The sequence below is a fragment of the Terrapene carolina genome, unplaced genomic scaffold (genome assembly GCF_002925995.2).
Source record: "Terrapene carolina triunguis isolate 2854851 unplaced genomic scaffold, T_m_triunguis-2.0 Scaffold706, whole genome shotgun sequence".
In the NCBI taxonomy this organism is placed as follows: Eukaryota; Metazoa; Chordata; order Testudines; family Emydidae; genus Terrapene; species Terrapene triunguis.
In genome coordinates, this window is record NW_020665057.1 from 5,632,480 (window position 1) to 5,647,894 (window position 15,415).

The 15,415-nt window shown below is 40.9% G+C and overlaps 1 protein-coding gene across 1 annotated transcript in view; it reads right to left on the reverse strand.

The window, feature by feature from the left end:
• The window catches only part of PLA2G12A (phospholipase A2 group XIIA), a 34,356-nt gene that overhangs the window by 3,416 nt on the left and 15,525 nt on the right, over nucleotides 1–15,415 (reverse strand). Inside the window, exons 4-7 of the mRNA XM_026659880.2 lie at nucleotides 9,696–9,737; nucleotides 8,632–8,674; nucleotides 3,664–3,810; nucleotides 266–342 (exon numbers count right to left, since the gene is read on the reverse strand). Coding sequence (XP_026515665.1) covers nucleotides 266–342; nucleotides 3,664–3,810; nucleotides 8,632–8,674; nucleotides 9,696–9,737 — 309 coding nt within the window. The remainder of the gene's footprint in view (nucleotides 1–265; nucleotides 343–3,663; nucleotides 3,811–8,631; nucleotides 8,675–9,695; nucleotides 9,738–15,415) is intronic.

A 15,415-nucleotide genomic window follows, 5' to 3' on the forward strand; every position in this document is an offset into this window, starting at 1 on the left:
AGAGATGCTTAGTAAACACTACTTCTGTTGGTCATAGATGCATCTTGGGAATTCCAACACTTGCAATGCAATACCAATGAAGATACTACTGGTATAAAATAATATATTTTCTGTTCCTTAGTCTCTTTGTGTCATGGGATTTCATCATAGAAGGGAAACAATTCAAGTTACAGTGAACTTGTCTTAACAATGATGGAGAAATACAATCTTATCTAGAACCGCTCCTGCAAGCAGGCTAAGACATACCTACTACATGGTCTCCTACCTTCATAAATGTTCCGCATCACCTCTTCTGCTTTAAGGTCATCAAAGCATCTGACTTCAAATCCAAGCTCTGTCAAACTATCATTAAACACACACATTTTAATAAGTATCCTTTGTGAGTTATGCTAGAAATGCCACCGCTTTTGTTACTCCCTTTGGAACTTTATACCTTTTCCTTGAGAGAATAGATATCCATGTTAATTTATGTAATGGTACCCAAACCTGATACCCAGGAGTGTCTTAAAGATGCATAGAACAAAAAAAAAAAAGTAATTTATAAAGTGAAGGTGTTCTTATGAAATAGGAATTCTGTTAAGAGCAACAGAAAACACAAATAATTGAGGTACTCACCCAGGGACCTGTCTGAAAACCAACCAATATGAGAAATAAAGTAGAACTTCCATTTTTGCCAAAATGTAATTTCATTTTCAGGCAACTATGAGCCAAAATGACAATTTTGGACTTTTTATTTTTTTTTTGAAGGGTTATAATACGATCAAATCAGAAATTTAATATAAACATGATATAAAAACTTAATCATGTCCTGAAATATGCTGATGCTGGGCTATGCCACCTCCCTGTATTAAGCTTTTGATTAGGTTACGTGCAGCCACTTCCCTTGTGAGCTCTGTGCTAATCTACTACAATTGTAACTGGTTACTTTATAGACATCAGGTCAATGCCAGCCTAGCCTGGGTGCTTTACCCATTTTTACTCATTTCCTCAACACCATGATGTGGTGTTGTTGCATAGTTCCATACGCTAAAACAAAATTCACTATGGAACTGCACTTCTTGTGAATGGAATAGTGGGTTTGCTATCACTTCTTTTGAGGGACATGTGTTTCTAATTACTACATCTAATATTGTATGCAGTGTAGCTATAGCTGTGTCAGTCCCAGGATATTAGAGAGATAAGGTAATATTTTTTATTGGACCAACTTCTATTTAGTGAGAGAGACAAGCTTTCAAGCCACACACAGCTTTTCTTCAAGTCTGGGGATGACCTGAAGAAGAGCTCTGTGTGGCTTGAAAGCTTGTCTCTCTCACTAAATAGAAGTTGGTCCAATAAAAAAATATTACACCTTATGACGTTGCACCCCGTAATGCTTTATAGAAATATGCTTATGAGTGTAAATATGACATAACTGGGATGTGTTTTATGCTAGATAGGCAATGTAACATATCTCTGCAAAGGTTATGATCTACTGAATATATTCATCCTATTTGTATGCATGTATCTTTTTGTATTCAAAGTTATGAATATTGGCTATGTACTTGTTTGATTTTAAGTAGTCTCAGTGAAGCATTTGGTCAGCTTCTTGAGAAAAGACTATTCTCAGTAAGTGCCCAATCAAGAAACACTTAAGCTGACAGTGGACTTTGAAAGATGCCAATCCACATCTGAGCTTTCCTGGGAATGTGGCATTAGCCTTTAAAGAACTGAGTCATGCATGGACATGTGACTTGCTCATGTGACTGCAAAACTCCATCTTGTGGAGGGGATTTTACACAGGAGAGGAGAGGGGTTTCCACCCACAAGAGACAGACTATATAAGCCCCTGGGAAACCCCTCCAAAGGACAGTAACTACAGGGGTGTGAGTGATTGCTGGACCCAAACTAGAAGGAGGCTAGTCTGCCAAAGAAGCTTAGACTATTAGGCTTAGACTTGTGTGTTTTGTTTGGTAATTTACATCGTTCTGTCTGTTATTACTCAGAACACTTAAATCCTACTTTTTATATTTAATAAAATCACTTTTTACTTATTAATTAACCCAGAGCAAGTAATTAATTCCTGGGGGAGCAAACAGCTGTGCATATCTCTCTTTCAGTGTTACAGAGGGCAAACAATTTATGAGTTTACCCTGTATAAGCTTTATACACAGTAAAATGTATTTATTTGGGGTTTGGACCCCATTGGGTGCTGGAGACAGGAGCACTTCTTAAGCTGTTTTCAGTTAAGCCTGCAGCTTGTGGGGGACGTGGTTCAGACCTGGATCTGTGTTTGCAGCAGGCAAGCGAGTCTGGCACAACCAGGCAGAGTCCTGAAGTCCTAAGCTGCCAGGGAAAACGGACTCAGAGGTAGTCCCAGCACATCAGGTGGCAGTCCTAAGCGGGTTTCTGTGATCCAACCTGTGTCACACCTCACCTACTATGTCTCTCTATATCTAATATTGACAGTGATGGCAGAGTCTGAAATTTGTTGGTAGTCCACAGCGGAAGACAACTAGTGCTAGGAGACATGGGTGTTTTCTATAAGTCAAATATCCCTTCCTTTTTGCATATCTAAATTGTTGTAAAATAGCATATGGTTAAGCTTAGACTATACTGGCTCCTTGAGTTAGCTACATAAACATACGGATGTACAGCACAATTGTTCCTAGAGCTTTATTTGGCTGCAAAGCTTCCCTAAAGCTGCTTTTTGGTAACTACCAGTTGCCTATTTTGCAGTTGCTAGCAGCTAGAACTGCGTGCACTTGCTAGGTGAATAGGAATAAAGGCTTCTTAACTTCTTTAACTTTGCAGTCAGTTTTTGAAATTGTATCATACAGCACATCTGTTTACCCTACAAACCTGTCCTTGAACTACTCTGCTATTGGAGGGGATAAGGTATTAAACAGATTTAGTTGAACTTCACATCACTTACTCAAACTGGTTACTGGTTTAGTGAATCACGGGAAGTGCAAGATGTGAATCAACAAAAGTCAATTTATCTCCTAAGCTGCACAATTATAAGACTCATATTTAGAACTTCTATTTCAACAGTAGACATTTGCATCCAGCCATCACTTGGCTTGAATGCATTAGGGATATAAGATAAACTAATGTTGCCAAATAATATTAAATGGGCACAATCAGCTTGAAATCTAATCAATTACAAAAAATGAGTTGAAAGTAATTTCAGGTACTATACCTCCCCCCCCCCCGCCCCCGGCACTTCCTACCAGTTTGTGACGTTACAATCAAGTTTACCTTTTTTCTATATTAACCTATAAAAATATGTGTTCCATTTCCCCCCCCTCATGATATTGAGACAAAAATACATTGTTTGCTTAGTTAACAATACTAAAAAGCCTTTAAAAATTAAGATCACCACTTAGTCTTCCTCACCCTGATGGCTGCCTGTACCTCAGCAGTCTATTTGCACAGGGCCTGATCCTGTCCCCACTGAACTCAATGGGAGTTCTGCCTATTATTTCAAAGGGAGCAGAAGCAGACATTTAACTCTTTTTATCATGGGGTACTGTGCAAAATCTTTCAGTCACAATTATGTCAATGAAATCAGTTATTTTAGAGCTGCTTATATAATTTTCATGACAAATCACTTTGAATTGCATATTTTTATTTAACTTATCTAAAAATAGTATCCTTCTGTAAAGCAGCCAAATATCATCTTACCTGCGTTTCAGATTGTCTCTGTCTGCAAGTGTGCCACGTCTATCTGGCAGTGTTAAGTGCCAGTAAAACTGCTCATGATTGAAGATTAAAGCAACCCCTCTTCGCCTGTGGTTCATTTTGTATTGTGCTGCTGGATCAAATGGTTGGCTGTTACAAAGAGAGAACATGCCTTTCAATTAACAAATAAATAATTATTAATTCACTTACATATGTTCAGAGGCCAAGATTTTCAAGAGTGACTATAGATGTTGGGTACCCAAATCCCTAGTCACATTTGAAAATCTGGGGCACATTAAATGAGTCATTCAAAAATATCATTAAAGAACTGGCTGCAGTAGATAACGGCCAGTAAATTCTGAGTTTAAAAAGCTGTTTCTGTAACGTTCATTGTTTGCTTGGATTATCTATTGAATTCCAGGACAGAAGACTGCCAATGCAATAACTAGGCACATTATGATAAATTAAAATGGAGTCTGAACTCTGTACTGATTCTCCAAGTTTCACAGTTTAGCCAGACTTCTTATTTTAAAAGTCATAGTGCAGACACCTTTTGATAATGTAAGTGTGCACTAACTAGAATTTTGTTTGAAGTTACTGTTTACTGAATCATATGCAACATGAACATGGCAGTTTAAATAGTCACATAACTTTCTGAAGACAACATTGCGATGTTAGGTACTTATGCTGGTGGGACAGAGAGATTTTCGTCCATGCTCACCCGAGACAAGTTACCTAAATCCAGATAACTCAAGCAAGATGAAATCAAAATGTCCTTAGTACCAGTGACTAAGTTACAAGTCTGTACTATTCAGCATTTCTGCTCTTAGCATCACCATGCTCAGTACGCAAAAATCAAGAAGGGGGAAAAAGGTAGAGAAAGATGGGGCATTTTTCTTCCCCTTAATTATTCAACCTCCATCAATAGGAAAACTATGTCGGGTATAACCTGCTATAGCCTCCAAATCACTTGAGCAGCGACGGTGTGGACTTCTAAAAGATAAATTTCCACAATAGGCCACAGTTTTAAAAAAAATGAATACAAGCCATAAATATTTGGTGCATACAACTTATCCGAATCTACTGAAGAAAGAAATTATCTTATGGAATGAAACAGTGATCCCTGTCTAACTTGAGATGCATACTAAAAAGCTATTTTCAAACACCCACTAGGAAGCATATGCAATTTTTTAAACAGCTTCTCCCATGAAATCGGGACAAAAGTAAACATTCTACCTGAGAAGACCTGAAACCAAATACTTACCTGTCAAAAATAGCTAGCATGACTAGAGCCACTTGTAGGGCAGTGTGACCCAACCTGGGCTATCACACTTGGCACCCTAGGACTGACCATGTCATGTTTTCAGTAAACAAAGACATAGCTGGAGGCTGCTTCTCAGTCGCTATTCCCTATATTGCTGCCTCTATGTGGGGAGCATCTTTCTCTCACACTTTGCCCCCACCATTTGTATTATATGTATTTGTAATATGTCAAATATTGTATGTGCATATGTCTCACTAGCCCATAATGTATAAAATATGTATAAAAATATATATTTGCTAATTGTTCTGATAAGCAGAACAGACTTGCAATGAAATTCTGTGGACTGTTCTAAACATATAACCAGGGCCATTTGGGTCCTGGATATTATCTAGCAGGAAGAAAGATGATGAGGGGAAAAGTTAATTGATGGGTGCGCTAATGGTTGGAGAATGGTGTTGAATGAAGTCTGTGAAAATGGCTGGTATGAGGACATATGCAATTCTTGCATGTCATCTCAATATCTGTAGAACTGGTTCTGGGCATAGTTTCCCCTGTATTTCTTCCTTATTAATCACTTACACACTGCCTCTATGAATGGTACGACCTTCCTGAGCTCATCTGCAAAGTCTCTACCCTGTCCACATTTAAGTCCCTCTGAAAGACCCACTTCTGCAGTAGGGTTTATAGTAAATCTACTTGATTCATAAAAATAATAAATCTTTGTTTATAGACTCAGGCTTTAAGGCCAGAAGGGACCATCATGATTATCTAGTCTGATCTCCTGCACATCGCAGACCCCAGAATCTCATCCACCCACTCATGTAGTAAGCCCATAACCTCTGGCTGAGTTACTCAAATCTTGATTTAAAGACTTAAAGTTACAGCGAATCCACCATTTACTCTAGTTCAAACCAGACCCCAAATATGACTATCAGTGAGACCTTGACCATGTGGACGAGACCCACCAGACACACACCTGGGAAAGAACTAACTGTCAGGGCCGGCTCCAGCATTTCTGCCGCCCCAAGCAAAAAAAAAAAAAAAGCCGCGATCGGCGGGGCAGTACAGCGGCAGGTCCTTTGCTCCTAGAGGGAGTGAGGGACCTGCCGCCCCCGAATTGCCTCAGGTGCCGCCCCTCTCCCTTGGCCGCCCCAAGCACCTGCTTGTTCAGCTGGTGCCTGGAGCCGGCCCTGCTAACTGTAATAACTCGGAGCTCTTCCCCTCTAATGTCCTATCTCTGGCCATTGGAGATATTGACTAATAGCAGTCACGGAAGGGCCACCTGCCATTTGTGAGCAATCTCATCATACCATTAACTCCATAAATTTATTAAGCTCAGTCTTGAAACAAGTTACGTTTCTTGCCCCTACTACTCTCATTGGAAGGCTGTTCCAGCACCTAATTTTTCTGATGGTTAGAAGTGGTCACTTCTATCTTTAGCTTGTATTATCCTTAGAGCAGAGATCTGCCCCCATTCCAGCAGTGACACGTCTGGAAAGGGCTTAACATAGAGTGTTATTGTATGTATTTTTCAGACAATTTGTTTCCCTACATGTGCAGTATATGCCTGTTGTTCACATATTGTATTTCTTAGTTCCCTTTCCTCCTCCATAAAGTTATACACCTCTACCCCAATATAACACTGTCCTTGGGAGCCAAAAAATCTTACCGCATTATAGGTGAAACCGTGTTATATCGAACTTGCTTTGATCTGCCGGAGTGCACAGCCCCGCCCCTCCGGAGCACTGCTTTACCGCGTTATATCCAAATTCGTGTTATATTGGGTTGCGTTATATCGGGGTAGAGGTGTATCTGGAATGTACCTTTTACTTTAATCCTTTTAAAATACAAATACTCTATTAAAAAAAATTAATGCACTAACCTAATTTCAAATGAGCGCTCAATTCCCAAAGAATTGTGTTGTGGTGACATCCATGCAGTTTCATGACGGTTGTCTCTCCTATCCCTGTCACACTTGACATGCATCACCTGTTTCTCATGGGCGGGGGGCAGAGCCACCACTAGGAACAAAGAGACGCTCCCAAAACAGGTAATGGGAGAAGCGGCAGCAGTGAGGAGGGTGTGTGTGTGTGTGTGTGTTTGTGTGTTCACACACATGAATATTAAGAGCTGAAATTTTTCAGCTGAAACTTTTTTCACTGAAAAAATGCAGATTTGGACTGACCGAAATATTTTGACAAATTAATGCTGACTTTGTGAACTGCTTCAGTTGAAAAAAATGTGGAAACGTAGAAATGGTTCGTTTTGACATTTACAAAATGTTTTGATTTTTCAGAAAGATTCAGAAGGGGAATTAGGGGCCTAACTCCAACATTTAGGCACCACTCACAACTTTGACGAGAAGCTAGTCCCTTTATGTCAAATAGCCAGGGTACTCACCTGGGATGTGGGAGACCAGAATTGAATGCCTCCTGCTTTTGAGCAGGGACTTGACTACAAGTCTCCCCACTCCCAAGAGACAGCCCTCACCGGCTGGCTATTGGGTATTCTGAAGTAGGCTCCCTCAGTCACTCTTGTTGAAGCTGTTCCACTTTGCATAAATAAATATTTATTGGGCAAGAGAGAGGTGGTGAATGCCCTAACTACCAGATTAGAAGAGTCATTATCATTCTCTCTGTCCCGGTGACTATACCTATACAAAGCGGACGGGCTTCAACAGGAGAGCTTGAGAGAGACCCCCACCAGAATATCCCATAGCTCAGTAGTAAGAGCACTCTCCTGAGAGGTGGGAGATTCCTGTTCAAATTTTTTCTCCCCCACCCTCTCAAGGCAGAGAGGGCGGAATTAAACCTGGGTCTCCCACATCCTGGGCGAGTGCTCTAACCAGCCACTGGGCTGAATGTTGTAAGAGTGGCAGCACCACCTCCTTATCCTCCAGCTGGATTTTAAGTGAGGCCGGATCTGGTCATCATGCTCTGAGTATTTCTACCACATTGACCCCACCAGCAAGAGAGGTGGGGGAATGACTGTCTTCCCCTGGTTGGAGGATCATGCTGGGACTTAGGCACACACTCAGAGACAGAAACTTACTGCACCAACAGACCTTTACAGCAGAAGTTAGGCACCACGTAAATTTAGGCGCCTACAAGGTTAGGCAGCAGCTGAGCAGGGGGTTTGTGGATCACAGCAGCACCTCAACCAGGAACTTGGGCACCTAAATCCCTTTGTGGATCTGGGCCCTAAACACACCCCTTTCCTCTGCATTTCACTCCTGGCTAGCTTAGGTAGCTCCCTAATCAGCTTGCTGGCTCCAGTGAATCCTGTTCTTAGGAATCTAACTCTCCCCATGCATTGTGTGGGAAACCAGGGTACCTAACTTGGGACCATGAATTCCACTCGACAGCAGGTTGCCCGGGAGGTTAGTGTTGCAATGCCTAAGTCCCCTTCATTAATCTAGCCCTTCCTACTGTATGTATTTGTTCATTGTCCAGCACTATGGAACTCTGATCCTTACTAGGGCCTCTGGATGGTGCCATAATAAAATAATAATGAACACTACTACTTCATTGATATGTAGGAGTTTGATACACATGTTCTGTAACATTAGGGGGCCGCCTTGGGTACTCAGCTTGGGGTCTTAACAAAGATTTAAAAAAACCCAAGTCATAAATGTTTTGAGTTTCACTTTCACGTCTCTATCTTCCATTACCGTCTTTAGTCATTCTGATTAAAACAAAGGCATTTACCTTCTCTCAAAGGCATCTGTTTCTGTGACGTTTTGGTCTCCACCTGTAATAAAAAGAGAGCCAAAGGGTGTTTGAATTACTAACTCAGTTATTAAAAGAAAATTTGATATCTTAGGAAGTGGGAGATTTTCAAATTTAAACTTAAATTAGGGGTTGAGTCACACTGCAACACCCCAGAATGCCATTCTGGCACTTTTTTTGGTGGGGTTCCGTTACTATCACGTATGAGTGATAGTTCTGGAAATCCATTCCAGCACTTCTTTTTTAAGGACTCACATGTAGAGTATGTGCAACCATTTGTAAAGTACACTTGCTAACATAAACAAGGCAGTTCATACACAGGCCAGATAATTAGGCATGAAATCACTTGATTTGCATTAACGCTTATTGGGGTGCACAATCTTATGGGTTTACTTTTGGAGGCCATTCTTAAACATGTGACCCCCAAAAGACCAGATTTTTAAAACTGCAAAAATGCGGATGCATAAATTATATATCTGCAATCATGGACACTGCATATGCAAATGACAAGCTGTCCATCTGATTATTTTAACACACAGCCTCTGTAAGTTCATGCAAAAACTGTGCACACTTTTGAATACACTATTTAATTTCTAGCACACAGTGGCACTTCTTTTACATGATGCAATCAGCCTGAAACTAAGCATTTCTTTGAGGTTAGCTGTGTCACTCAACAATTTAGTAAGTGATGTAGGTATAAGGACATCCAACTAGCAGAAAAATTCTAAAACATGCAAACAACTCACACCCTTTCTTCTGCTAAAATGCATAGAATACGTACATCAGCCGTGTTAGTACACCCAAAACTCCCACTGAAATTAATAACACTATTGAGTGTACAAGGAAAACAGAGCTGGACCTACTGTTCTAAAGATGTTAAAGATAAAGCTGTCAACTATGTGCTGTTCCCATCTTCTCCCACCTATACGTTAGTGTCTCCATAGATCTGAAGATATCTCACAATCTGTATTACCAAAAGTGTGACAGCCCACAATACTCTTTTTAACCTAGACATTTTATGAAAGTAATACACTTTACTGTACCTTTGGTATTTAAATCAGGCCCACTATCCACCTGGATTTGCCCTGCAATTGAAAACACCACAATGTCACTGTCATAACATACAATGTATCAGCTGCAAAAAAGAAAATATGAGCACATTTTTATACTACACAACTCACACCCTTTCATAATTTGTTTCTGTAATAAATCAAATGAATGGAGCCATAGCACTCAGCCATGACAGACCATGTTTGTTAACTTTTGTGATTATTTTTTGCCCTTTGCTGCCCCATCAGTACCCTACCATTGAAATCAAGTCACAAAGGCCTTGTCTACATTAGCATTTCTCCTATTATTGATCTAGCACAGGTATATCTCTACTGGTGACAGCAATGGTGGAAATGCTAGTGTAGACCAGTTGCCAGTGTTTTTACCATCATGTTGTCTAACTGTCAAGGTTAGATGGAACAGTGTAGGAAACACCTGTAGTCTGTCTACACTAGCAAGTCCACTGCGGTTACCACCAGAAGAACTGCAACAAGGGTGCTAGACTAATGATGGGAGAAATGCTGAAAAGTATTAACGTAGACACAGCTGAACTTAGCAGTAACAACATAGTTCAGAATCCTAAACAAAAGAACTATTACAGAGAGCGTGTGTGTATGAGACTCACAATAGTTTTTGCCTGAAAACCTGGAGTTAAAGCTGATAAAGTATCACTTCAGCCAAACTACACCCAACCCGTGAAAACATTATTGTTTCCCTTAAAAACTATCTTTCCTTAGCTTGGAAATTACAAGTCAAGTTTCCACTTAATTGCCAACCTCTCCCAAAAAACATACCTAAGTATGCAAATACATAGTTAAGGTCTCTGTGATCGGCGTATTGGGCCTATCTCAGTGTTGACAAGGAAAAGTTAACCTTCCTCTTTAGGAAGGGCCACCGCTACATGTGCTTAATGATGGGATATGCAGGGAAGTGCAAGCTGTGGGGCATTAATGAATTCCTCATTATCCCAGAAAAGGGAAAGAAAGAATCAGGCAGGGGGGCTTGAGACAAATAAGCTTCAAGGGAGAACAGCTGAGCCAAAGGAGTTGTCTCTTGGTGAACTATGCTGAAGTAAGCTATGTTGTGTGTTGAGTTTTATCTGACTGAGGTAAGATACCCTTTGTTTGCTGGGTCTCAGGCTAAAGAAAACTAAAGAGGACTTCTTGCTTGCTCTTAATTTAATTTCTGTTTAATCAGTTTCTAGTCATTTTTACTTTTGAGTTTCACATACTCAACTAGAAAAACTCTACAGTATTTGGATTGCAAACACTGCTTGGAACTGTTCATTTGTTTTTGGTTTTTTTAAAGTTTCTAATTTTTTTAATTAATGAAAATGTTCTGTTGGTCGTAAGTCTTGTAAAGCTGGGATTTTTCAAAGGAACATCAGGGAGTTAGAGGGGTACCCAACTTCCATTGGAATTCAGTAGGATCTGGGAACCTAAATTTCTATTGGCTCCTTTGAAAATCTCATATTAAAAGTTTCTTTTTTACAATATCTAAAATTTGGGCCAAATGAAGTGACAACATTCCTTTCAAAGCTTACTGCTATTCAAATCTGTGTATTCCTTATTGGTTAACTCTAAGTGAATCCTTGGGCACTAAAAACATATCAATGATTGCAACCACAAGGTAATGGTATATTTACTGAGGCCTAGATTGTTTTGTCCTATGGGAATTGCTGGTGCTACCAAATTGCTTGAAGTCCTAGTCACACCTAAGACCTGGTGGCATTCTCAAACGATCTCCTAAAGGGGACCAAGCCAGTAGATATTCTCAGAACATGCCTCCTATTTAGGGCCCTGCACAAAAGATAGCCAGGGACAAGCAGTGGTGGGGTGTTTCTAGGTCAGTCTATCCCATATCCCGGTGGTTAGGGCACTCATCTGGGATGTGGGAAGATCCTGTTTGCAAATCAAGCAGGGAATTTAAAGCAGGAACTCAGGCCTCCTATATCACCAGGCCACAGAAACAGAGTGACTCTACAGCCTAGTGCTTAGGGCATCACCTGGGAAGTGGGAGAGGGGAAAGGTCCTGCTCCAAAATATTTAAGGTGTAACAGCTCCAAAGGAAAGATTGGGAGAGGAACACCCACTACCCAGGTACTCACCTGGGATGTGACAACCTGGGTTCAAGTATCTGTGCCACATCAAACAGAGGATGGATTTGAACTTGGGTTTCCCACATCCCAGGTGAGTGCACTAACCATGGGTTTACTGAGTAGATTAACAAGCATGTACTTGTGGATGTATTTTGTGCAGGGCCTGAACCAGTCTGCATGCTCTGAGAACATCAACTGGATCAGTCCTCACTGGAAAGATGGGGGTGGGGGGAAATGGCTACTTTGAGAATCTCCCTGGGGCTTAAGAATAAGAAAGAAGAAAAACAGATGACTGGCTTGAAGGGAACAACCTGAGATGCTATAGTTAATGATTCCTAACATGTGGGTGGTGACTGTTCAAGGGTATGAGTTGAATGCCAGAGGTTGTCTATTGCATCACAAGCTAACTATATTCATCTGAAGCAGATTCACTTACAATGGGGCCCTCCTCTATGGGTATAAGTCAATGTGTCAGGAGCTGACTGAGGAGATGTCTGAGCCATTAGCAATTATCTTTGAAAAGTCATGGAAGACAGGAGACATTCCAGAAGACTGGAAAAGGGCAAATATAGTGCCCATCTATAAAAAGGGAAATAAGGGCAACCCGGGGAATTACACACCAGTCAGCTTAACTTCTGTACCCAGAGAATGGAGCAAATAATTAAGCAATCAATTTGCAAACACCTAGAAGATAATGTGAAAAATAACAGTCAGCATGGATTTGTCAAGAACAAATCGTGTCAAACCAACCTGATAGCTTTCTTTGACAGGGTAACAAGCCTTGTGGATAGGGGAGAAGTGGTAGACGTTGTATATCTTGACTTTAGTAAGACTTTTGATACTGTCTCTCATGACCTTCTCATAAACAAACTAGGGAAATACAACCTAGATGGAGCTACTATAAGGTGGGTGCATAATGGTTGGAAAATCGTTCCCAGAGAGTAATCAGTAGTTCACAGTCATGCTGGAAGGGCATAATGAGTGGGGTCCCGCAGGGATCGGTTCTGGGTCTGGTTCTGTTCAATATCTTCATCAATGATTTAGATAATGGCATAGAGAGTACACTTATAAAATTTGCGGACGATACCAAGCTGTGAGGGGTTGCAAGTGCTTTGGAGGATAGGATTAAAATTCAAAATGATCTGGACAAACTGGAGAAATGGTCTGAAGTAAATAGGATGAAATTCAATAAAAATAAATGCACAGTGCTCAACTTAGGAAGGAACAATCAGTTGCATACATACAAAATGGGAAATGACTGCCTAGGAAGGAGGACTGCAGAAAGGGATCTGGTGGTCATAGTGGATCACAAGCTAAATATGAGTCAACAGTGTAATGCTGTTGCAAAAAAAGCAAACATCATTCTGGGATGTATTAGCAGGAGTAGTGTAAGCAAGACACGAGAAGTAATTCTTCCCCCCTACTCCACGCTGATTAGGCCTCAACTGGAATATTGTGTCTAGTTCTGGGCGCCACATTTCAGGAAAGATGTTGACAAATTGGAGAAAGTCCAGAGAAGAGCAACAAAAATGATTAAAGATCTAGAAACATGACCTATGAGGGAAGATTGAAAAAATTGGGTTTGTTTAGTCTGGAGAAGAGAAGACTGAGAGAGGACACAATAACAGTTTTCAAGTACATAAAAGGTTGTTACAAGGAGGAGGGAGAAAAATTGTTCTTGTTAACCTCTGAGGCTAGGACAAGAAGCAATGGGCTTAAATTGCAGCAAGGGCCGTTTAGGTTGGACATTAGGAAAAAGTTCCTAACTAGAATAAATTGCCTAGGGAGGTTGTGGAATCTCCATCACTGGGGATTTTTAAGAGCAGGTTGGACAAACCCCTATCAGGGGTGGTCTAGATAATACTTAATCCTGCCTTGAGTGCAGGGGCCTGGACTAGATGACCTCTCGAGGTTCGTTCCAGTTCTATGATTCTATTACATCTCTGTAGCTTTATGGCAGGGTTTGGTTGCTAGAGCACACAGCCAGCTGTGTATCTGCAGTAAATGTACCTGCAATGGCAAGAAGCAGATTGCGTGGGTAGAGGGCAATGTATCCGACAGCATGGGTCCAAATTTCAAAGTGCTAGCTACACTCTCTTTAATCTCACTCTGAATCAGCTGCAGTGCCAATGCTGCCCTTTAGCCTGTGCTAGGGTATGCCACAGGGTGCACGGAGGACTAAGCAACCACACCCCACTCCACAGAAACTTTGTTTTAACAAGAGGGGTGCTCCTAAAATACATACAATATTAAATAAAAAACCATCATTATTGTGTACCCACTCAGTTAGTGGCAAACTAAGGGCTTGTATACATGGGAAAGTTATTCTGGAATAAGCTAAGGTGTGAATTAAAACCAATATAGTTATACTGGTATCATTCCCCAAGTGAACATTCTTAGGGTATATCTACCCTAGGGATCTTACAGCAGCACAGCTGTACCGCCACAGCCATGCCACTGTAAGGTCTCCGGTGTAGCCGCTCTTTGTTGGAAGGTGAGAGCTCTCCTGCAGGCATAATTAAACCACTCCCAACAAGCGGCGGCGTTAGCTATGTCGGCAGGAGAACCTCTCCTGCCAACACAGCACTGTCCACATCAGCACTTTTGCCGGTGAAACTTACGTTGGTCAGGGGGGTGTTTTTTCACACCCCTGACCAACAAAAGTTTTACCAACAAAAATGATCGTGTAGACAAATCCTTACTCTGGTATAAGAGTGGCTTTTTTCAGTTTAGTATATGTTGCTTGGGAAGGTGGTTAAGATAAACTGGAAAAGACACTCTTACACTGAAATAAGTTTGTCCGCATGGGGTTATACAGCTGTAACTACAATGGCATAACTGGTAAATATTTTGAAGTTTGAAGGGATTGTGTTTGGTTGGGGTGTTTTTTTTGTTGGTTTGTGGGGGTATTTTTTTGTTTTTTGCAAACAATCTTTTGTTCATACCAGTTCTGAAAACATGGTTGGGGAAGAGGTCTGGGAGCATAGTCATTGCGAAGTTCTATTCCTTTCTAATTGATTTTTGGTTAATAGAGATGCATGTATTAAGAGGTGTTTTACATGCCCTGGGTACAATAAGAGGTGCTATAAATTTTTTAAATGACACCGTTCTTTAGAAGAGAAAGAAAATAACTTTTAAAGGCACTGTTAAATCACCTTTATCAATAACTACAGGTGTCATACATTGCAAACCTGCTTTCATTTATTTTAAGAAAACACTAGTTTGACTGAGCGTGAACTACTTCCCATCTTATTAATTTAATGTGCAATGTATGCGTGGGAACAATTTTCCTCTGGCTCCTTCAATCAATATCAATAAGTAGTGGATAGTGGGCATTTTATGCATCCTGTTTGAAACCTGCCAACCAAAGGTGGCAGTTGTTTATGAATCACTGGTTTGCCTGGCACAGCAAGACTAGGTGCAGTGTAACCAGTGTTTAATTCGTGCCCGGGCTTGCTCTGGCACCTCTAGGCTTGACAGTTCATAGCCCCAGCACCTCTCCCTTGCCCATCAGTTATGAAAGTAAAAAAACATTCCTTGAGCCCGGGGCACCGCTTTCATTACAAATTAAGCACTGAGTGTAGCAAAGAACAGCAGATCCCTGCCCTGGGGGCT